Here is a 23,716-nt window from a genome sequence, read left to right as displayed (position 1 = left end):
GGTATTTACCCCAAAGACTTGAAAACTCATATCCATAAAGATATTTGCACACGGATGTTCATAGCAGCATTATTCGCAGTGGCCAGGACATGGAAGCAACCGAAATGTCTTATGATAGAGGATTGGCTAAAGAAGCTGTGGTAATATTCCATATACAATGGAATATTACTTGGCTATAAGCAGAGTAGAAATACTGCCATTTGCAACAACATGGCTGGACCTCGAGATAATCATGCTAAGTGAAATAAGCCAGACAGAAAAAGTTGAAAAGCACATGAAATCATTTATATGTGGGATATAAACCTAAAAGCAACAAATGAACAGGATAAACAAACAGAGACCCATGGACATGGACTATAGACTATAGACTAGAGGTAGATGGGGTAAAGGGGGTCAAATATGTGGTGACAGAAAGAAATCTAACTATGGGAGGTGAACACACAGTGGAAATACACATATGCCTTACTGTTAAAGTATACAGCTGAAATTTATTGGATTTTGTTAACCAGTGTCACTATAAAAAATAAATAAAAAAATAATAAAAAATAAATGAGTCAAAAAAAAGATAATCAAAAGGGAAAATAATTTTTCTAAAATAAAAACACCCTTTATGTAAAAAAGAGGGTTGAATAATATTATAGGTACAGTATTTCATTCATGAACATCTAAAATGCATTGCTAAGAATACTCAATGGAATTAACACACATTACTTTAATTTTCTTCAAATTATCAAATGGAATACTATCAGTAAAGATACAGTCTTTTAAAAAAATAAATAAAATAAAATAAAATAAAAATGGCATTGTTGTGAAGGGTTTGACTTCTTTTTTGTCTTTTGGGGGCTTGTTTTAGCTTTTTGAAAAAAAATTTTTTCAAATGTGTTAACTTTTAAGGCAATAACCTGGGGAAAGAAATTGCTTAGACAAGACTAAGGGAAATAAACTAAGGGAAAGAATGCTGTCTTTCTGTTCTGATCCTGCTTGCCTAAATTACAGGGGTTTGTATTTTAAGGTGACTAGAGGAATACAAGACCTTTTCAACCTGCAAAGTTCATGAGTTGAGAGTCCTATAAACTCAGATGGAAGTCCAGAAACTAGATAAAGGCTGACAAAGCTAGGGTCAAGAAGGAAGAGCTTACTTTGAGGAAAATAAACACAAACCAATATAACATCAAAGTAAATAGAAATGATGTTAAACATAAGCAGTAAAGCTTCAACTGGATTGTATTGTTAAGAACTATCACAAAACAAACAAGGATGGACCTTGAGGGCATTATACTAAGTGAACTAAATCATACTGAGAAAGACAAATACCGTTATGATTTCAACAAATAAAAAACCAAGCTCACTGGTACAGAGAACAGATTGGTAGTCCTCAGAGGCAGGGGAGTAAGTCATTGGCAAAATAAGTGAAGATGGTCAAAAGGTACAAAAATCCAGTTATAAAATAAATCAGTCATGGGGATGTAATGTATAGCATAGAGTTAATAATAGAGTTATTAATATCATGAACTCTAGAATTAATAATACCATATTGTATATTTGAAAGTTGCTGAGAGCAAATCTTAAAAGTTCTCATCACAAGAAAAAATTGTAACTATATGCGGTGATCATTTCACAACATATACAAATATCGAATCATTATATTGTACACCTGAAACTAATGCCAATTATATTATCTCAGTAAAAAAAAAGTCCCCCCCAAAAAACCCAGCCCATCAAAAAACAAACTGGGAATTTAAATCAATTCCACAAATATTTATTTTGTATCTATTATATATGTAAGTCACTAAATAAATTATAGCGAGTATGGCTAATAATAATCATAAAAATTCTACCTAACTGTAATCATTCCTTTAAAACAGAAAGATGAAAAAATAGGTACATGGCAAAACAATGGAAATCAGACTTTGGTAGGTGTCAAACAGAACAGAGTGACATGGAAATACTTTGAGTTGTTCAAAGAAGGTTAAATATGAAACAGGTTGCATCATAATCCATTTGCTTTGAAAAACATGAATGCTAGTGTTTTTTTCCAAAAAAACCAAAAACCTTATTTTTAACTGTAGTGTTGTTATTCTCTCACGTAAATTTCTACTGTAGTTGATAGTGGTAACTACAAACTAAAGATTAAAATAGGCTTCAATTCCAGGATAAAAAGGCCAAAAGTAAAAAAGTTCCGGACACCTAATTCAGAGATGGCACTGAAGAGATAAGAATTTGAGGATTATAGGTGTCTCTGATTTCTAAAGAAACTTCTCAATGTAATTCTGAGATATGCTACATGGCTATACTACATTCCAACTGTGAACAAGTAACTTAACCTCTCTGTACTTCAATTTCTATATCCAGAAAAAAGGGATGATGAGGAAACTACTACTTTTTCACAGTACTGCTCATATGACGGTTAAATGAACTAATTCACAAAAAGTGCTTAGAAGAAGAGTACCTGGCACAGATGAAGCCAGTTAGTTTTTGCTATATCCCCATAACTTATATAGATATAGAACACAAGAATTTGATTTCTATGTGGGAAAGACAGAGTCAGGAGAGCTACTGCTGCAAATTCAAAAGTTCTAATACAAGAGCTTAGGTAGAATGAGACATCCATTTATCTCAAGGCCGGCTGCTCATTCCCTAATTAGCTGAATAGAGTTCCAAACCTATGGAAACAAGGGACCAGATCCTGAGCTGTGATCATCTCAACAATGTAGCTATTTTACTTAATCTTCATAATTTTGTTTTTACATAAGGGTCACATCTCTTCACCCTATTCTACCCTTTGGAAGTGGCAGTGGTGTTCCACTTTCCAATTCATGTTTTTTGACTTTTATGAAATTGGTCTACCAGAATTTGATGAAATCTGGGAAAAATGAGTTTCCCACATCAATAGAAATGACCAAGCAGGACCTAGGGAAGAGCTACTTCATAGAACAAGTTGATGTCCAGTTAGAGTAGCACCAAGTCTCAGAAAAGGGCAGGATAGGCCAGTGGGAATTTCTTCTGTATAATTAGCATAGACACCAACTCTTGATAATCTAAAAGTGAGGTCTGAGAAAAATTGCTTTTAGGCAGAATCCAATGTTGGGTGATAGCAAGATTTAAGTGAGCACTAATTTTTAAATTCTAATGTCAAGAAACCTGCGAACAACCAAGGTGGCTTGGGCACACAGATAATATGTAATGGTCACCACAGATACTTTTAAGAAGAAGCATTAGTGGCAAAGGAGTAAGATCAGCAGCTATAATGATAGCTTATCAAAATAATCTTTCGATCAACAGTATTACCTGAGCTTTCATGTGCAAGGCAGAGTGAAAGCTATCAATGTATCAACACACATTGATACAATGCCAAATATCGTTTATATTTCTGCACATTTCATTACATTAACAGTAAAGTCAATAAATGAGGCAGTTACTGGCCTACACTAAACCATTCCTGAATTAATGAATATACCTTCTAGCAAGTGGATTAAGGGAGTGAGGAGCCTGGAGGAACCAGTTGAATTGGGTTAAGAAAAGGCACTTCTTTCAAAGTAAACAATGAATTTATTCTATAGCATTTTTATTTTCTGCAAACCACTTTAACATTTATTATTCTCCCAGTTACAACTCCAAAGGCTATAAGGTAAGCAGTTAATGTTTTTATTTAACTGATGAGGACACTAAGGCCCAGAAAGCTTTATTGACTTGCCCAAGGTTACACAACACATGTCAGTTAAAGGGGCAGGAAATAAGAACCCAGGCTTCCTGCTTCCCGGCCCACTGAGTCTGTCCATTGAACCACATTGCCAGGAGCAATCCAGGGGTTTGGAAGTTAACTGGCACTTCACACCTGGCCCTGAACCTGTTGCCCGCGCGGCCTCAGTGGGAGGGGGTGGTGGCTCACTGCGGTTTGAGGTTGGGAGGTAATGGCAGGGTCCTCTCCTCTGCGGGAATCGGGTGGTTACTTACTCATATTGCCCGTTCCTCTGGGCTAGGGTCAGGGCGCAGGGCTCCCGGAGAGGACCCTTCATCTCCATACCCTCGACAGTATGCAGGCGCTAGTCAAGGGTCTGCGTGAGGCTGCCGCCCCTCTGCCTGCCCTCCCCGGTGCCCCAGGCATCTTCTCCTGCGCCAGCCCCCTCCCCAGCTTGGGTCGGCCTCCGGGCCAGACCGCACCACCCCCACCCGCATCCGCCGCGTTTCGCGGTTCACCCGACCCCAACCTCCGCCCTGCGCGGCCTCCCCTCCCCCTTCTCTCGGGCGGATACGGCAAGGGGCTGGGCTCCGACAGGGAGCGGCAGCTCCATCCGGGCGGCCTCCGGGTTCAGTGGTGCTGCGGCCTGCGGGCGGATCCGACGACAGTGCCTCCCGCGTCCTCCCACCCACGCGCGTCGGCTGCCTGTAGTTTTAAGAAAGGCTCCGCGCTGGGAGCCGGGAGCCGAAAGCCGGGAGCTGAGAGCCTGACCCGAGAGAGAGCGGCGCCTCGCGCCCCCGCCGGTTTTCCAGGCCGCCGCAGAGTCCGCCCCCTGCGGCCAACCTCCGGAACTGCAGCGAGAGACCCGACGGACCGGAGGCGTCTCTACCACGTCCAGCAAGAAATAGGTTTTAAGTGCTGCATGTGACACAAGAATTGTTCCGGGGACTTTGAAGATTGCCACGGAAACAAGCAAATCATACCTATGAGGGATCTCAAAGGTGTTGGGCCAATAGGATCAACCATTCAAAAATATCCTTATTACGGTTGTAATGCACTTGTGCTGGTTATCCTATCTCTACCCTTCTTCTTCCTTTCACTCCGTAAATCGGAAAAATCCCCAAAGTTCAGACCTTTGCGCTCCCTCCGGGTCACCTCTATGCAGTCAACGACTAAATATACATCCCTAGCCCCGACCCCTTGCCTAATATACCCCATTTTGAACACAACACTGAATGACAAAACTAACACATAATCATTTCACATAGCCACCCAGGCTTGAAACTTCAAAGCCATATGCTTTCTTCGTCTCTCTTAATTCCTCTGTATCTTATCTGTCAACAAACCTTGTTAATATTTTCTTTGGAAGTACTTTTAGATTCCTTATCTTCTATTTGCACCACCATCACTTTATTGTAAGCCCTTGACTATTATACCCTGTTGACAGTTAGTTAAAGAATATTCTTCCCAGAGGAATACTTCAATTGCGTTATTCATTTGTTCAACAATCTACAATAGACTATTTATCGAGACTGGTTTTAAACCTATAGTAATTAAGACCGTGTGGTATGGAGGTAGAGAGACTAATGGAACCAAATACAGAGCCCCTAAACAGATCTACATATATATGGGAAGTCGATATGCCTCATATGTGACATTTCAAACTAGTGGGGAAAAGTGGGTTACCTGCTAAATGGTGCTGGGCCTATTGATGATCCACATGGAAAATTATAAAATTTGATCCCTACCTCACACCATAGAGGGAAAAAAATCAATTCTAGGTAAATTAAAATCTAAATGTGAAAAGCAAATCTTTACAACTTTCAGAAGAAAATAGGAGAACAACAATAAGAGAAGTGATGGACACATTTAACTACATTACATTTCAAAATGTATGTACTTCAAGACAACATATACAAGTTAAAAGGCAAGCCACAGACTGGGAGAAGATCTTTTCAACACATATAACTGACAAAGGATAACCCGTCAAGTTCTACACTTCTAGCTGTGATCACCTTTCTGACTTCTTCCGTCACTTTGTCCAACTCACTCTGCTTAGCCACACTGCTCCTTGCTATTCTTAGGACTTGACAGGAACACTCTTGCCTCGGGGCCTTTGCACTTGCTGTTTACCCTACCTGCACTCTCACCTCCTTCAGAGCTTTCCTCAAATGTCACTTTCTCAGTGAGGCTTTCCTGTACAACTTTATTTAAAATAGCAGTTCAACAATCTCCTTTCCCACTGCCATACACACATGCTCCCTATCCCTGTTTATTTTTCTCCAGAGGACTTATCACTATCAGTTATTCTATTTTACTTATTAATTTTATTTATTGTTTACCTTCTTCCACTAGAATGTAAGTTCCATGAGGGCAGGGATTTTTGTCTGTTTTGTTCATTGTTACTACTACTTAAAACCATTCCTGGAACAAAGCAGATGCTAGAAAAATATCGAGTAAATGAATGAATGAATTGGTATCCAGCATGCATGAGAACCCCTACAAATCAGTGAGAAAAAAAGAAAGAAAACTAGTAGAAAACTTGACAAAATATATGAATAAGCAACTCATAGTCAAGGAAACCTGAATGATCAATAAATACATGAAAGGATGCTTCACTTAATTACTATTCAGGGAAATTGAAAATTAAAACTATGAGATACCATTTCACAACCATTGGTTTTGCAAAAATTAAAATTCAGACAACATCAAGTATTGTTGAGGATGTAGAACAGATAGAACTCTGGTTGCTGTGAGGAGTGTAAGTTGGTAGAACTGCTATGAAGAGGAATTTGACATCATATAATAACATTGTACATGTAATACCCTTTAACCCAGAAATTCCAATTCTAACTATAGACCCGAGCAAAATTCTACACTTGGTGCACAAGGAGACATGTAAAAGAATGTTCACTGCAGCATTATTTGCAACCTCAAAGAAAAAATGGAAGCCAATTTAATGTCCATTAGCTGGTAAGTGGATAAATAAATCATAGTATTTATAAAGTTGAATACTATTTTGAAATTAAAATGAATATCAAACTATATGCATTAATAGAGTTAAATCTCAAAAATATAATGTTGAGCATAAAGAGAAAATGACAAAATATGTACGGCGTACCATTTATATAAAGTCTGAAAATGTTATATGTTGCTTACGGCTACAGAGATATAATAGTAAAAGTATGTAAAACATGAAAGGGCATGATCATCACCAAATACAAAAGAGGGAGTAGACTGAGACTGGAGAGGCACATACAGGGAATATCAACTATATCCGTAATATTTATTTTTATTTTATTGTTTTTTATTTTTATTTTTATTTTTTGCTTTTCTTTTTTTTTTAATGCCTATAGCACCTGGTATTTCTAGGTGGTCTCCCATCCAAGTACTAACCAGGCCCGAGCCTGCTTAGCTTCCAAGATCAGACGATTTTTTTACTTTTCAATTATAGTTGGCATACAATATTATATTAGTTTCAGGTGTACAAAATAGTGATTTGTGATCACCCTGATAAATCTAATACCCATCTGACACCATAGTTATTACAATATTATTGACTATATTCCTTATGCCATACTTTGCATCTCCATGACTATTTTATAACTACCAATTCGTACTCCTTAACCCCTTGCTCTCTTTCACCCCCCAACCCCCTTCCATCTGGCAACTCTCAAAATGTTCTCTATATCTATGAGTTTGTTTCTGTTTTGTTTGTTTATTTTGTAACTTAGATTTCACATGTGGGTGAAATCATATGGCCTTTGTCTTTCTTTGTCTGACTTACGCCACTCAGCACAATACCCTATAGTTCCATCCATGGTGTTGCAAATAGCAGGATTTTATTCTTTTACTTATATATTTACTTATTTTTATAGCTGAATAGTATTCTATTGTACATATGTACATATATATTATATGTATGTATATATATTGTATATATTTTCTTTATTCATTCATTGCTGCACACCCAGGTTACCTCCATATCTTGGCTACTGTAAATAATGCAGCAGGTAACATATGGATGCACATGTCTCTTCAAAGAAGCATTTTGATTTTCTTCAAATAAATACCCAGAAGTGGGATTACTGGGTCCTTCTTTGTCTCTTATTATAGCTTTTGTTTTAAAGTCTATTTTGTCTGGTATAAGTATTGCCACCCCATTTTTTTTTATTTACATTTTCATTAAACATTTTTTCCTATTCCTTTACTTTCAGTCTGTGTTGTGTCTTTTTATATGAAGTGAGTTTCTTATAGGCAGCATGTGTAAGGGTTTTGCTTTCTTATCCATTTAGTTACCCTTTTTTTCCCCTCTTTAATTCCCTCCCTCCTACTTCCACCCCTGACCCATGGATGTTGCCGTTTCCCATTAAGGACTGGATCTCTGAAGGCGGGGCACATCTCCTTCCACAGGCTCATGGCAAGCACCCTGGGCCTGGCACCCCCGGTGCACTCGGGGGGCCTGGCACACCCGGGGTATGGTCTGTGGTTCCACCTGGGGCACAAACCCAGGACCTTCTGTGTGCAAAGCAGATGTGCTAACCACTACACTATAGAGCCACCCTTAGTCACCCTATCTTTTGATTGGAGTATTTAATCCTTTTTCATTTTAAATAATTGTTGATAGATATGTAGTTATTACCACTTTATTATTCATATTTTTTATATTTTTCTTCTTTTTCTTAAAGAAGTCTCCCTAACATTTCCTGTAATACTGGCTTGTTCGTGATGAACTCCTTAAGCTTTTTCTTATCTGGAAAGTTCTTTATCTGTCCTTTGATTCTAAATTATAACTTTTCTGGGTAGAGTAATCTTGGTTGTAGGTCCTTGCTTTTCATCACTTTGAGTATTTTGTGCCAGGACCTTCTGACATGCAAAGTTTCTGTTGAGAAATTGGCTGATAGTCTTATGGGAGTTCCCTTGTAGGTAACTACTTTTCTCCTGCTGCTTTTAAGATTCTTTCTTTAACCTTTGGCATTTTAATTATGATATGTCTTGGTGTGGGCCTCTCTGGGTTCATCTTGTTTGGGACTCTCTGCACTTCCTGGGCAGAAAGGTTGTAAGAAAAATCTCTTGGTAATTAGGAAGGATGACGATCCAAGGTACAGATGGAAGCATCAGCCTTAGAGAAGAGAATATTTCCTCCTCCAAGTCTACAGTATCCCCAGCACCTAAAAAAGTGCCCTACATATACTGGGGCACTCAAATATTTGTTGTAAAGAATAGGAGGCTGTGGAGAAATGGAGGCAAGGACACTAAAAACTGTGGTCTCTCACAAAGGAGATGATAATTTTCTCCAAAAATAGGAGTAATAAATGGATATTGTAATAGTAATAACAACAATAGTAATACCTGATCCTGGTGGCTAATGTTAAATACTCGTGTGACAGACACTCTGCTCATGGCCTTTCATTTCTCACTAAATCACTATAAAGTAGTAATATCGTTTCCATTTTAAAGATGAGAAAACTGAGACTCAGAGATGTTTAGCAACTTTCCCATTAACCAGTAAGTGGCAGACTCAAGATACAAACTGACATTTGTCTGAATCCAAAGCCTGAGGTTTTTAACCAACACAGTATGTTGTTCATTCAGTATTAATAGTAGAAAGAGTAAATGTTTATTTTGAACCTTCTATGTGTCAGGTACCATGGTAACTGCTGTACAGGAATTATGACATTTAAAAATATTATTGGGGTGACATTGGTTAATAAAATCAAATAGGTTTCAAGTGTACAATAATACAGTATGTCATGTATATTGCATTTTGTGTTCACCACCCAAAGTTAAATTTCCTTCTGTCACCAAATATTAGACCCCCTTAACTCTACCTCCCTCTTCCCCCGTCCCTCTGGTAGCCACTAATCCACTGTCCATGTCCATGAGTCCATTTGTCATGTCTGCTTGTTGCTTTGTTTTATATCCCACATATGAGCAAAATCATATGGTTCTCAACTTTTTCTAACATATTTTGTTTAGCATTATAATCTCAAGATCCATCCATGTTGTTGCAAATGACAGTATTTCATCTTTTCATATAGCTGAGTAATATTCCATTGTGTATATGTACCACTTCTTCTCTACTCAGTCATCTATTGTAGGATACTTTGGTTGTTTCTATGTCTTAGCCACCATGAATAATGCTGCTATGAACATCAGGGTGCATATATCTTTGTGGATATATGTCTTCAAGTTCTTTGGGTAAATACCCAGAAAATGGATTGCTAGATCATATGATAGATCAATTCTTAGTTTTTTGAGGAACCTCCATATTGTTTACCATAGTGGTGGTACCAATTTACATTCCCACTAGCAGTGTACGAGGGTTCCTTATTCCCTACAACCTCTCTAACACCTGTTGATGCTGGCTATTCTAACAGATGTGAGGTGGTATCTTATTGTAGTTTTGATTTGCATTTCCCTAATAGCTAGTGAAGTTGAGCATCTTTTCATAATGTCTGTTGGCCATTTGTATGTCTTCTTGGGAGAAGTGTCTGTTCAGATCCTCTGCCCATGTTTCATCACATTTAATCTGATGAAATTGAAGTTGAGATTAGAGGGTTTGGGAACTTGAATAAAGCAGAGAAGGAGGGAACAGGCACTGTTGGACAGTGACAATGAATTCAGAAAAGCTAAAGGGTTTTAGAGCAACAGAAGGAGCCCAACTGGAGTAGATGGCATAAATTTTATAGTAGTTTAAACGAGCACAAGTCTGTAACTTTCTTTGGCAATGCTTGGCAGATGGAAAGCAGGAGTAGAGAAAATATACCAGGAAGGTGGATTAGGCTTAGGAATTAGTATAGCAGGCACAGCAGAAGATAATGGGGTGAGGGAGTCTAAAGTGGTATTTAGGATGTATTGAAATAACTGGCAGTGAAGTCAAAGTTAAGTGAAGATATTAATCTCCTCAGTGTAGGACCAGCAGAACGGATGAAGGAAAACTTGATCACTTTAATAATTTTCCTAGTCCTGATCCTGTGACAAATTGTTGTATTTCCCTTTGAGGGATCATTTTGGGGACTATACTTACTTATATGCTTCTGTATGTATGCAGTCATCTTTGTAAGTTAGCTAAAATCATTTTTTTAATCCACAGCCACCTTCTGACTTAACCTATGGTTGTGTATGATACCATTGTTTAGTCACCCAAGTTTGAAACTTTAGGTTTATTCAGGAACCCTGCTTCTCCTTTACCTATGATATCCCATAACTCAAGTTTGGTCAGTTTTATAGTAAATTCCTTAATGTATTGCTCTGACTATTCTCACCTATCATCATCAGATGGCATTTTGCCTAACTGAATAAAGGTCTTGTGCCTTATACTTGTATTTACATGCGAGAAATATCGAATGCGAAGAGCTAAATGGTCATTGAACACAATTCAAATAAATGAAACTCTAGCTTTAATAAAACATGAGTCTTACCACCTTCAGCGCACGTACACACACACACACACACACAATTAAATGGGTGCTCAGTGCCTGTCTTTTATCCATTAGACAACTATAACTAAGTGTTTAGGATTTATGGGCTTTTTAGAGACAAAATAAAAAATTGAGATCTTAAAAAGAAACTATAAAATACTAAAAGAAAATGGAAAACTCAAAAATAATAACAATTTAAATGGTTACAAAATATAACATGCTAAGTTCATTAATTATTAAATTTCATATTTATTTAAAAATTCATTGTCTTTGAAAACAAATTTTTGGTCGAATCGTCTTACTTCCCAAGAATTTCCAAGTATGCATAATAATTATAGAGAAATCACAGCCGTTATAAATTTATTATAAGTTACATGCAGACAAATTTCAAGAACAAAATTACAAAAATTACAAAAGCCCTTTCAAAATTTTGTAGCAAAATATAAATAATTAATTCAGGATTTAGATGCATTTTAATATGTTAAATATGATGCTGGCTGAAGCTTTCACAAGTGAGAGAGCTTAGGGCCTACAGAGGTAAAAACAGGCCTGCCTAACATAGATGAGGCTGAGGAGGAAGCTTTTGCATAAGTGAGTCAGCAGCCAGAATCTGGAAGGCAAGCCTGGCAGAGGCATAAATGATTCATTGATTTTTAAATCACCAGTATTTGAAAGCCTCACTTTTCATATACACAAGTCCAACATAGGTATTGCTTTCTATATAGAGCAGCATGAAGAAGAGCTCATTTTTATTTACATATTTCCATTTATACTTTTCACTCCTTATAGAATTTGGGGTGAAAAAGGCTCATTAAATGGTGACGGGTATAGCAGGGAGGAGAAGCTGGCCTCCTTTGGCACATGAGGCCTTCCAGATCCTTTTCCCCTCCAAATCTCACCTTCCCTTTGCTACTTTATTTCTGCCCAGCTAGTTTCTTAATTCCCTTTGCCCTATTTCATTTTCCTAGGCTAGGCTCTCCTGTCTGCTTTCAAATCCCCTAGCCAGGTCTGGCATTGCCCAGGTCTACTTTCCTCCTTGCCTTAGTAATTGGAGATAGAAACTGAAAGACTATGGAGTTAGCTTGGCATTTATGGCTCTAAGGAGTCTGTCTTAAACACATATTTTCAGAGTTACCTCCCAAGACCACTCTTCACAAATCTTATGCTCTATCCAGCATTTATTTCTCTTAGGAACTGAACACATGCAGTGGTTAGTAGCAATCAGACAGGTGTGCTCATGACTCAGGTACTCTGTTGATCATCAAGCTGAGTACTGCTAACTTGCCATCTTGGTCTTGACCTTCATAGTGTGTTAAATTTTTTAAACTGGTCATAAGTTGTTTAATATATATCTACAAAGAAAGAATCAAAGAGATCCTGATGTTGAAATATAAGCCATAAAAATGATAAAAATTCTACAAATTCTCAAGATGATACTCATCAGACCCATAAACAGCATTTATCTGATCAAAATTCTCATATAGCATGTAAAAATTTCTCTAGTACTTCGAACACCCTAAAAGACAAAACAGAGTTATGGCTAAATTCAACTCAGTTTTTTACTTATTGGGAATAAAAATTAAGCACATTTGCCAAGTAAAACCATCTCTCTTAATCATTTAGAAACAAAACACAGAAATTATTAAAGTAAGCAAGCTGGTATTTTTTAAAGTACAAAATTCAAAAATTCCAATCAAGTCTTGAAAACAATTTTTGTCTCTTTGTGACTTAATTTATACTGTGATGGATCCAATGGGACAATTCATGAAAATTAGCTGAGCTCCTTTCTACCCTCAACCCCGTGACCCTTCTCAAGGTAGGCAGTGACACAAATCTGGTCTTCCAGGTGTCACAAAGGAAGGGCAGAACATACTCTTGGTTTTTAGGTTACTGTTTTCTGTGTCAGTCCAAGGTGTAAGACAGAAATACCTAGGGAAGAATATTTGCTGTTAGGTTACTCACCCCATCCTTCTACCCTAATAGGTAAGAGCCATAGAACTGAGAAGGAAGCAAGTAGGACAAGAAAACTTAGAAGCCGGGGTCTTGTAGTCATGATGAGGGGAAGCGGCACTGGGTGGCAGTAGGGACTGTGCTATCAGAGGCCTGATGAGGAGTTGGCCACTTTAATGGAAAGCAGCAGGGAGGGAGGACAGGGTGACTGTACTCCTCAGGGAAGGTCAGTGCAGAATATATTAAGAGCCCGGAAGTGAACACCTAAACCCCACCACTGCTATTTCAGTCTTATATAAACTCTGGAGTTCAAAATCAACCCGAGAGTCATGAAGGAAGGAGAGGGTAACCCTAAATCTGATTGAGTTTAATCATGAAATCTCACACACACACACACACACACACACACACACACACACACGCATGCACACAATCAACATTGAATTGACTGAGTTTACGTGGACAAGTGTAGATTGTTTTCTGCTTTCAGGAAGAATGGTGCCTCTAGAAAGAAATTACACCCAGATATAGGCAGTGTAAGCTTCAGAATTTTGTCTATTTTGCTAGGATGACTGTATTCCTAGCACCTGGCACCTAGCACAGTAGTTAGTCAATAGGTATCTGTGGAACCTAAAACTATTGAATATTTAATTTCTCAATTACATGCTACTTAATCTTACTTCCATCTCATTAATGCTGTCTTTTCCCCAACCTCCTTTGCAACTGTACCTGCTGGAATCCGCTGTTCTTCAATGCTCACTTCAAATGGTCCTTCCTCTCTGAAGCTTTTCTCCTGTCACTTCTCAGCTAGAAAAGAATTCTTCCTCTTCTGAACAACAGTGTCTCTGTGTACCTCTTATGGAACTTCTTGGAACTTCTCAGGTCTGTTTTTGTATTATATTGTTACAGAATGAATAAGCACATGATAAGCTCTGATAATTCTTATCTTCACTCCCTCACCATCTCCTTAGAGCGTTATAGTTATATTTTTAAAAGTATATGTTTATAAAACATTTACTTATATTTTCTATATTTTTATTTTAATGTGCATAAATATATATGTGCATTTTAACAAACGATTATAAAGGGAATGCCCATATAACCTTCATTCAGGTCAAGAAATTGAATATTCTTAGCATTTTGGAAGAAATCTCCAAACCAGATGCCTCTCTCTCTGACCACTCCCTCCACCCAGAATTAAACCAGGGCTGATATTGAGCCAGTAGACTCTGAGGAGATATAAAAGCTTGTTTGGACTGGTCAAGATTTGAGTCATACTGATTGTTAAAATTTTTGAAGATCGTCCCTTAGGACATAACCATTATCTTGACTTCTGCGATAATCATTTATTTTCTTTTCTTTATAGTTTTATCACTTTTGAATGTAGCCATAAATACTGTTGCCTGTTTTTGAACTTTATATAAATGGCACCATACAGTATGTACTTTTTTTATATCTTATTTTGCTCAATATTATGTCATACATGTAGTTGTACATTGCTGCTATATTCATTGATGTGTAATATTTCATCATATGAATACATCACAGTTCATTCATCTTCCTGTTGATGGACATTTGGGTGGCTTCCTGTATTTGGCTATTATAAACAAAAGTTGCTATGTGCATTCTTGTGCATAGCTTTTGGTGCACATATGATTTTCTCTAGGGTACATTATTTTAGTGGAATTTCTGGATCAAAAGTTTTGCATGTTGGGCTCTCCAAAAGTGAAAGCTGAGGAGTGTTGACTACAAAATGTTTATTAGGGACCAAAACTTGTGAATGAAAGGCAGAGGAAGTACAATTGTGCAGAAGGAGAGGATGAACTATAATACAAATCTTACAAAATTTGGGCCAGCTTGACATGAAGCTGGAACAAGTAATGCCCATCAGTATTTTCTGCATCAGGCCTCGCTCATTTCCACTCCTGCCTTGCTCATTCACTTCAGGAACAGTGTGACCTTGGGCAAAGCAACTCTCCGCAGCTAAAGCAGACTCTCAAGGAGCTGGCAGCTGGAGGCTATCTATTGATGGCATTCCCATATCTACACAAAATAGCCTTACTTGGAGGAGAATCTGGGTGGCACATCTCTGTTTCTCCAGCACAACAGAATACATATGTGTTCAGCTCTAGTATATAATATCAAACTGTTTTTCAAAGTGTTTGTACAATTTACACTCTAACGTGCACTATGAGAATTCCCATTGTTTTCCATCCTCACCAACACTTGGTATTGTTACTCTTTAAAAAAAATTGCCATTCTAGAAGATATGTAGCTGTATCTCACTGTGGTTTTAATTTGCAGTTCTGTGATGACAACAAGGTTAAACACCTCAGTATTTATTGCTTTGTCTTTTTTTCCTACTTATTTTTGTTTTGTCTGCCTTAGATAATGACTCTCTTAGGGAAGGGTCAGCCAACACAGCCTGATGTCCATTTGTGTATGCCCCTCAACCTAAGAATAGTTTTTATATTTTTAAATTGTTGAAAAAATCAAAAGTGGAATAATATTTCATCTATGAAATTCAAATTTCAGTGTCCATAAATAAAGAACCTGGCCATGCTTGTGTGTTTATCTATTGTCTATGGCTGCTTTCAGGCTACAGCAGCAGAGTTTAGTTATTATGACAAAGACCTTACAGTCTGCAAAGCCTGAAATATTTACTATTTGGCCCTTTACAGGAAAAGTTTGCAGATCTCTGTTCTAGGTCACTTTTTCTAAAGTGCAGTCCCTGGACCAGCAGCATCAACATCACCTGGGAACTTGTGAGAAAGGCAAATTCCTAGCCACACCACAAACCGATTCAGAAACTCTGGGAGTGGGGCCAGTCATCTGTGTTTTAACAAGCCCTCCAGGTGATGCTGATGTGTTAAAGTTTGAGACCACTGGTCTAGGCCCAGTACAAAAACCTAATCCATTTTACTTGCAAGTCTTCATAGTCCTTGATATCTTGTTCTACACAGCTGTAAAAGAACCTTAAAAGTATTCTATAAATATTTTATTATGCATGTGAAATCTGGTCAAAGTGGACACTTAGGGAAAAATTAAAGGAGGAAAAGTGGGAGAAACCACAGAGGGCAACATAAAATCTGAAGGGGTACATATGGAGGGTGGAAGACTCCATACAGCTAGGAAGCCAGCCCTGGACCTTCTTCCATCCATCTCATTTTGTGTAGCCTTTTAACAAAGATGAATCAGATATGGTCCCTGTCTTCAAGGAAGTCATAGTCTAAGTAGAGAAGTGTCTTGTCTTCTCCCTCATTTACTGCATTTCTTCAGAACTTACCTTTGAGGAAGTATATCTGCACCGAATTGCTGACCCTAATACATGAAAATGAACAGAGAAAATGAACTTGGCAAATAATTTTAGTTTAGGACTGACTTCCAGAGTGACTTTCTCATATTCTGGCTCTTTCCTTGACTTAGTCTGAAGCTCAAAGTATCACCATGCTTTTTTCTTTCTGTTAACTACCATCCATTGAGTGCATATTACATGCCAAGGCCATGCTAAATGTTTTATGTATACTTTTACATTAAATCCTCATAAAGCCACTTTGAGTTAGGTATTATTATATCTATTTTACAGAGGCAAATCTGAGCTTATAAATAATTTGAGCTTATAAACAAATCTAAGCTTATTAAATAATTTGGTAGAATTGGGATGCCAAGTCTTTTTGACTCTAGAGTCCAGGCTTGTAATAATTGTGCTATTCTGCCTCTAATAATATTCACAATTTGCAATATTGCAAGAGAATACAAACCAAATTCAGATTACTTAGCATGTGTTTCATGTTTTAGGGCATACATGGGTGTGTAGAATTTCAGGGTGGGAAATACTTAAAAATCAGCTGTCTTTTCTTCCTGAGCTAGATTTTGTGCGATTATTTTTAAAAGTAGAAAATCCTTTTCCAGAAATCGTCAACAAGGTAAAGAGAGAACCATCTAAATGGGAAAATATATCTTCAAGCAACACCTCTGATAAGGGCCTAATATCCAAAATAATACAAATAACTCATACAAATCAATAACAACAAAAAAACAAACGATCCAATCAAAAAATGGGCAGAAGACCTGAACAGACATTTCTCCCTAGAGGACATACAAAAGGCCAACAAATATATGAAAAGATGCTCAACATCGCTAGCTATTAGGGAAGTGCAAATCAAAACCACAATGAGATACCATCTCACACTTGTTAGAATAGCTATAATCAACAGGACAAGTAATAACAAATGTTGGAGAGAATGTGGAGAAAAAGAAACCCTCATACCCTGCTGGTGGAACTGCAAGTTGGTACAGCCACTATGGAAAACAGTATGGAGGTTCCTCAAAACACTAAGAATGGATCTACCATATGATCCAGAAATCTCTCTACTGGGTATTTACCCCAAAGACTTGAAAACCCATACCCGAAAAGATATTTGCACACCAATGTTCATAGCACCATTATTCACAGCGGCAAGGACATAGAAGCACCCAAAGTGTCCTAGGATAGATGATTGGCTAAAGAAGCTGTGGTATATATATACAATGGAATATTACTCAGCCATAAGAAGAGATGAAATACTGCCATTTGTGACAACATGGATGGACCGGGAGATAATTATGCTAAGTGAAATAAGCCAGACAGAAAAAGTTGAAAATCACATGATATCATTTATATGTGAGATATAAACCTAAAAGCAACAAATGAACAGGACAAACAAACAGATCCTCATGGACATGGACTACAGACTATTGGTTATCAGAGGGTAGGAGGTGAGGGAGGAGGGGTTAGGTAGACAGTTAAAGGGGATCAAATATAGGAGGGTAGGTGGAGGGTGAAGTGAGAATGGGGATCAAATATATGGTAGCTAAAGGAAACTGGACTTTGGGTGGTAAACACACAATAGAATATACAGACGTCAAATTATAATGTACACCTGAAAATTATATAATTGTATTAACCAAAGTTACCTGAATAAACTTAATAAAAAAAAAGAAAATCCTTTTCCATGCAACTTAAAATGACAATGTCAAAACAGTTGCCTTAACCAAGTAACATTGTAAATAGCACAGTGATTTATATTTCTTGTTACATTGTACATTGAATAACTACATTGTCTCTTCAGTACGTAAAAAATTTTTTTTTGAATTCTCTCTGCCTACTTGCTCCTATTCCTCCTGTTAGGAATTATTTCAATTAATCAATTTTTGAGCAATATTTTTTTTAATCATCTTTAAAAACGTTACTTATTTATTATATAAGTATAAATATCTTCAAGGAAAATTAAAAGTAATAGAAAAGCAAAAATAAGAAAAAAGTCATTCATAATTCTACTACCTTGATGTAACTGCAGTTAATATTTGGAGGAGAACATTCCAGACATTTTCCTTCATAGAAATTTGTTTATGTTAATAGTTTCTTTCTTTCTTTCTTTCGCAAAAATGGAATCATTCTATTTTCTTGCTTGCCTTTTTTCTCTCAACAATATATTAGGAGCACACTTTCATGTCAACAGATATATATTTACAAAATCATTCATAATGACTGCATAGTATTTTACTTATGAATGTACTGTACAACATTTTGCCAAACAATTCTTATTGGACATCTAAGTTGCTTCTGTTAAGTTTTTCTCCTCCCTGCACTCTAATTGTCCTGAGTTCTATAACTATTATAAGAATTTACTTTGGGTGCATGCAAGAATCCCAAATTATTCTCTGACTTCCACCTTATAATAACATCTATGTAGAGCTAAAGAAATTATCTGGTTATATATACTACCAGAGCCTTAGGAGTGACAATGTCTCCTCATAAACCCAGTGGGAACACCTTATAGAAAGATGGCAAAATATTTTTCAGTTAGTCTCTCAATTCAACTTCTACTGTCAAGGAAGAAGCCCCATAAATAACAGAGAACTTAATAAAGGTGAAGTGAAAAGATGAGATTTGGAGCCAGACAGTCTGGGATTTGGATCTGGCTTCGATCACTTACTAGCTGTGGGAACTTAGATGAATTATTTAGCCTCTCCAAATTTCTGTTTTCTGGTCTGTAAAATAGCAATAATAACATTTATTTCATAAAATTACCAGGAGGATTAGCAATACCATATGTAAAGAATCTAGCACAGTGCCTGACATAATAGTGGGTGCTCAAAAAATGGTAGATGTATGCAAGCTATTACCATTACTTTTTCCTTAACACACAGAGCACCAAGGAAATATCACATTTTCAAAAATGCCACTATAATAAATGTCTTTAAGAAGAATGGTGAGAAAGCTTACTGATGTGAACAGAATGTTTTCTACAGTGGTAAGCAAGATACTGTGACCAGAATCCTTTGTATCAGCTTCTGAAGAACACTGATCACTGGGATTGCAATTTGCTTTTAAGTCATACTGTAGTTTCAATGATAAATTTCAAATACAAGACAAGAGAAGGAACACCAAGCCCTTGACCTTGCCTTTATGAACTTTACAAAAGTATTTAATACCACCACTGGACATACATTCTAGTAGCTACTAAACAAGTTTGGCTATGCAAAAATGACTATTGGATAACTTCTACAATATTCACAATCTGACAAAATGGATGTATTGCCCAGTGGACTAGGATTCATTTTAAGGTTCCCAAATATGGCCCTAAGGTTCTCTATAAAGGTTTGCCTTGGTCTCCAATCTCACTGGAGTAGAGCAATTAAAGACCATTTCGAATGAAAAGACAACAAGGGAAAGTAGTAGCAGATAGAGCAAGGTGTTGAGAAGAATCAGAAATGAGGTGACTCTTGTTGAACAAAGTCTACAGATCATGAATTTTAGGCAGATTTGCAAATAAGGATAGTACATGCTCTGTAAATAGCAGCTGTTGCCACAAGCCAAAGGGCAATATTTACATGAATCCTGTGGCAAGGTCTATGGACCGAGCCTTGACCTTTCCAGCCAAACTCATATACTTGGTAGCACTTCCAGCTGTGTCACCTTGAAATGGAAGGATCACATTATACATACATGGAAAATTGCCAATGTACAAATATGTTCTGTCCCCCAAATTAATTTCTAATTTCTTTTTTTTCTGGAACTTGGAACACATGTTCCAACAGAAAATGTGTTATAAAGGGATGTGTTTCCCAGATTTCCTCACAAAAGTGCATTTAGCCTATGACATAACTGAAATACTATACATTAGCTATGAGAACTACAATGGAACAAACGACCCTTGCAAGCAGGTACACATCAATATACAACAAATATTTTTGAGCCCTTCCCTTTGAGGCCTCAGGCAACGAAAGGGTAATTCTATCCTCCCCTATAGCTGCAGCTTAGTGAAAAAGAAGTCCTCCACTGCCCTTGTCTGGAAGGGTCCTTCTCAAGTCAGGTGGATGCATGCATTGCAGGATCCCTCTCTTTCAGTGCTTCTAGAACTTCTCCCATCAAGCAACCCTTAATGACTGAGGAGATTGAACAGGTAGTGGGGAAGCGGTAGGATGTCTAACTGAAGTCTCAAGCTTTCAGTTGGAGACATTTCAAACTCTACAACTCATCCCTTAATATGGCTGCACATTTTAATAGAAAAAAATTGTGTTTCAAATGATCGGTTAAATGACTTAATTCCATCACACTTTTTTAAAATTGATTTTATGGTGACATTGGTTAATGAAATCTGGTTTCAGCTGTACATTTTAACAGTAAGGCATATATATATAAAAAATATATATATATTTACATTGTGTTCACCTCCCATAGTTAGATTTCTTTCTGTCATCACATATATGACCCTTTTTATCTCATCTGCCACCCCCCCTCCCCTCCCTTCTGGTAACCACTAGTCTATTGTCCATGTCCATGAGTCTCTGTTTGTTTGTCCTGTTCGTTTGTTGCTTTTAGATTTATATCCCACATATAAGTGATATCATGTGATTTTCAACTTTTACTGTCTGGCTTATTTCACTTAGCATGATTATTTCGAGGTCTATCCATGTTGTCGCAAATGGCAGTATTTTATCTCTTCTAATGGCTGAATAATATTCCATTGTATATATGTACCAGAGCTTCTTTAGCCAATCATCTATCCTAGGACACTTTGGTTGCTTCCATTTCCTGGCCACTGTGGATAATGCTGCTATGAACATCGGTGTGCAAATATCTTTTCGGATATGGTTTTTCAAGTCTTTTGGGAAAATACCCAGTAGAGGGCTAGGTGGATCATATGGTAGATGAATTCTTAGTTTTTTTTTTTAGGAACCTCCATACTGTTTCCAAAGTAGTTGTACACACTTTTTGACTAAAGTTGATGCTCCAGAAATATGAACCATTTTTATACTGATACTTCCTATAGCTATTGGATAGTACACATCTGTACTTCAGGATGAGAAGGACACTGGGGGGAAAATCTAAACTAAATAAGAAGAACATAAAATCAGAGGAAAGCTAGTTAGCACCACCAGCCTCTCCTTTCCTCTCTTAGTGGTACACTCCTTCTATCACCAGCGTCATGCTCTTTGCCTCTTTTACTCTGTTTAAAGCCAGTCCCTGGACAGGACCCTACACTCATTTACGCTAAGGTGCAAATGACCCATAATAGCTAAAATGTCACAAGGTTTTGCATATTAAGAGTCACAACTTTAAAACACAAAGGAATTTAGGGTATTAGCCCCAGGAAAAGGGGATATATTTAGGGGCAGTTGTGTGCCTTCCTGCTATTTGCAGAAACCACTTGATTTCAGATTGGAAATTTAACAAGGTGTGTTGAGGGAAATTAATCGTGACTTCTGTACACTTTGGAAAGTATCTGCTTTGTTTTGGCAACTAGGTTCTGTGTGATTGTTTGTTGTTTTCTATATGTTTTGCTACCTTTTGTCCTTAATGACTGAAATTTAAAAACTAGGATGTAAATCTTCCCGTTGTTGATCAAAATAAATGGCAAGCAGAAATAGAAACGTTAATATTTAATTGACATCTGCACACTGTCACACCCTTTACGAAATGCTTTTATATCTATTAGCATGCATATTATTGGTATTGAATTACTACTAAATAATAGCGAGGATACAAATAGAACATGTACCAAGAAAATCACAGCAATTCAATCCAATTACTAATATTAGGTACTTACCATGAATTGCCCCAGGTTCTGTGGGGACCTTGGCCTTGTCCCTTAAGATTTTAAAAATTCAGTGGTGATGGCAAAAGAAGGGCCCTTGTACCTTAGCTGTCTGAGAGGTATCAGAGTTGAAAATAGAGTACATATACATAAAACTCAAGAGTCACGCTTTGCCTTGTAAGTGAATGCAGATACAACCGAGATTCAAGGAGTGCTTTTCCTTCCGCAGAATTTACGAAGGTGGGAATAGCACCACCAATCCCCCTAGGACCTGGGAAAGGGCAGTCCCCGTAGGGTGTCTGGGCTTTGCAAATAGCGAGAAAGACCTTCTACAGTACAGTTACAGGCAGAGGAAAAGTTCTTTGTGCAAGAAGAGGAAAGCGCCGTGAGGTACAAAGAGCATATTTTAAAGGAAAGAGGACTTCTGGTGCACACTTCTGTGAGGGAAGCTCAGGCTGACTGTTGGGGGCGTGTGGGAAAGGAGATTTGTAGGGGGCCGCAGGCTGTGGGTTCCCGCCTCCACCCCAGTCCGTGCCCCATGCTCAGGCAACAGTTGGTCGTGCGGGGCCAGCTCGGGTTCTGGGTGGGGAGGGGGAGTCTCGCGATCGTTGAGGGGGGGTGGAGGAAGGGGGAGGGTGACGGGGGGGAGGCCATGACGTAGGGTGGGTGGACGGAAGTGGGGCAGGGTTGAGGGTTATTTAAAGGGGGGGCCGAGCGAAGGGGTTGGAAGCAGAGTGATTCCCCACCCCTGCTGCATCTAGCTCTTTCCAGTGCAGCCACTGCCGCCGCCCCAGGAGCCCTCATCCCCTTCCTCGTCCCTCTCCTCTTTCCCGCTCCAACGCCATGGAGCAAGACGCCGCCGCAGTGGCAGCCACCGTGGCAGCCGCTGATGCGACCGCCACAATTGTGGTCATAGAGGACGAGCAGCCGGGGCCGTCCACCTCTAAGGAGGAGGGAGCGGCCGCCGCGGCCACCGAAGCCACCGTGGCCACGAAGAGCGAGAAGAAGGAGGTAAATCGGAAGGGGGTGTGTGTGGGGTGGATAAATCCTGTGCCGGGCCCCTTGGAGGGGCCCAAACCCTGACCTTTCGGCGCCGACAGGTACCCGCAAGCTCAGCGGGGGTGGGGGCTTCGCGCGCGCGGAGTCGGTGTTGGGGGGAGCGGCGGAATAGTCTAGTATTCGTTCCCCTCCCCCTTCCTTCTCGCCGCCTGGAGGACGGGGGCGGGGCTGGGGCGCGGGCATGGGCATGGCGAGGGGTGCAGAATGCCCGTTATTCGGGGGCTAGGGGGCCCCTAGACAGCCCCCAGCCTCCTTCACATTCCCGGAACTGGGGTAAAGCGCGAGGTGGGGGATGGGGCCGTGCAGGAACCAGCCTCCGCCTCTCCCTCTTCTCTCGCTCCCTCTCCCCCCACCCCCTTCCCGTCGGCCTCTGCCTGGGAAATCTGGGCCCTTCAATCCCACACTCGCGCAAAAGGGATTTTGCTGGGGCTAATTTTTTAAAATTTGAATCTCAAGGTGCCGGTGGTTGGGAGGCGGAGGACGGTAGGAGAGACTTTGATTCCTTCGATTGGCAATGTCGG

The 23,716-nt window shown here is 38.7% G+C and overlaps 2 protein-coding genes and 1 long non-coding RNA gene across 10 annotated transcripts in view; 1 reads left to right on the top strand and 2 right to left on the bottom strand.

Moving 5' to 3' along the window:
• OCRL (OCRL, inositol polyphosphate-5-phosphatase) overlaps positions 1-4,481 on the bottom strand; it is a 55,303-nt gene extending 50,822 nt beyond the window's left edge. For 2 of the 3 annotated variants that reach the window (XM_023525480.1, XM_023525482.1), the window contains exons 1-2: positions 4,254-4,481; positions 3,955-4,034 (exon numbers count right to left, since the gene is read on the bottom strand). In XM_023525480.1, coding sequence (XP_023381248.1) covers positions 3,955-4,034; positions 4,254-4,292 — 119 coding nt within the window. In that variant the 5' untranslated portion in view covers positions 4,293-4,481. The remainder of the gene's footprint in view (positions 1-3,954; positions 4,035-4,253) is intronic. The other variant, XM_023525483.1, reaches the window with a different exon arrangement.
• A 7,855-nt stretch (positions 4,482-12,336) lies between these two features.
• LOC111733421 lies at positions 12,337-22,670 on the bottom strand. The gene is made up of 3 exons (XR_002777984.1): positions 22,149-22,670; positions 13,783-13,937; positions 12,337-12,455 (listed from the first exon to the last, which is right to left on the bottom strand). It is a non-coding gene; the product is annotated as an uncharacterized LOC111733421 (long non-coding RNA).
• Positions 22,671-22,826: 156 nt separating this feature from the next.
• Positions 22,827-23,716, top strand: part of SMARCA1 (SWI/SNF related, matrix associated, actin dependent regulator of chromatin, subfamily a, member 1) — an 85,447-nt gene continuing 84,557 nt past the window's right edge. For 5 of the 6 annotated variants that reach the window (XM_011384197.2, XM_011384192.2, XM_011384196.2 and 2 more), the window contains exon 1: positions 22,828-23,147. In XM_011384197.2, coding sequence (XP_011382499.1) covers positions 22,980-23,147 — 168 coding nt within the window. In that variant the 5' untranslated portion in view covers positions 22,828-22,979. Of the gene's footprint in view, positions 23,148-23,716 lie in introns of all 6 variants that reach the window. The other variant, XM_023525485.1, reaches the window with a different exon arrangement.

The sequence above is a fragment of the Pteropus vampyrus genome, unplaced genomic scaffold (assembly GCF_000151845.1).
Source record: "Pteropus vampyrus isolate Shadow unplaced genomic scaffold, Pvam_2.0 Scaffold566, whole genome shotgun sequence".
In the NCBI taxonomy this organism is placed as follows: Eukaryota; Metazoa; Chordata; class Mammalia; order Chiroptera; family Pteropodidae; genus Pteropus; species Pteropus vampyrus.
This window is presented reverse-complemented; position numbering and strand designations above follow the sequence as displayed.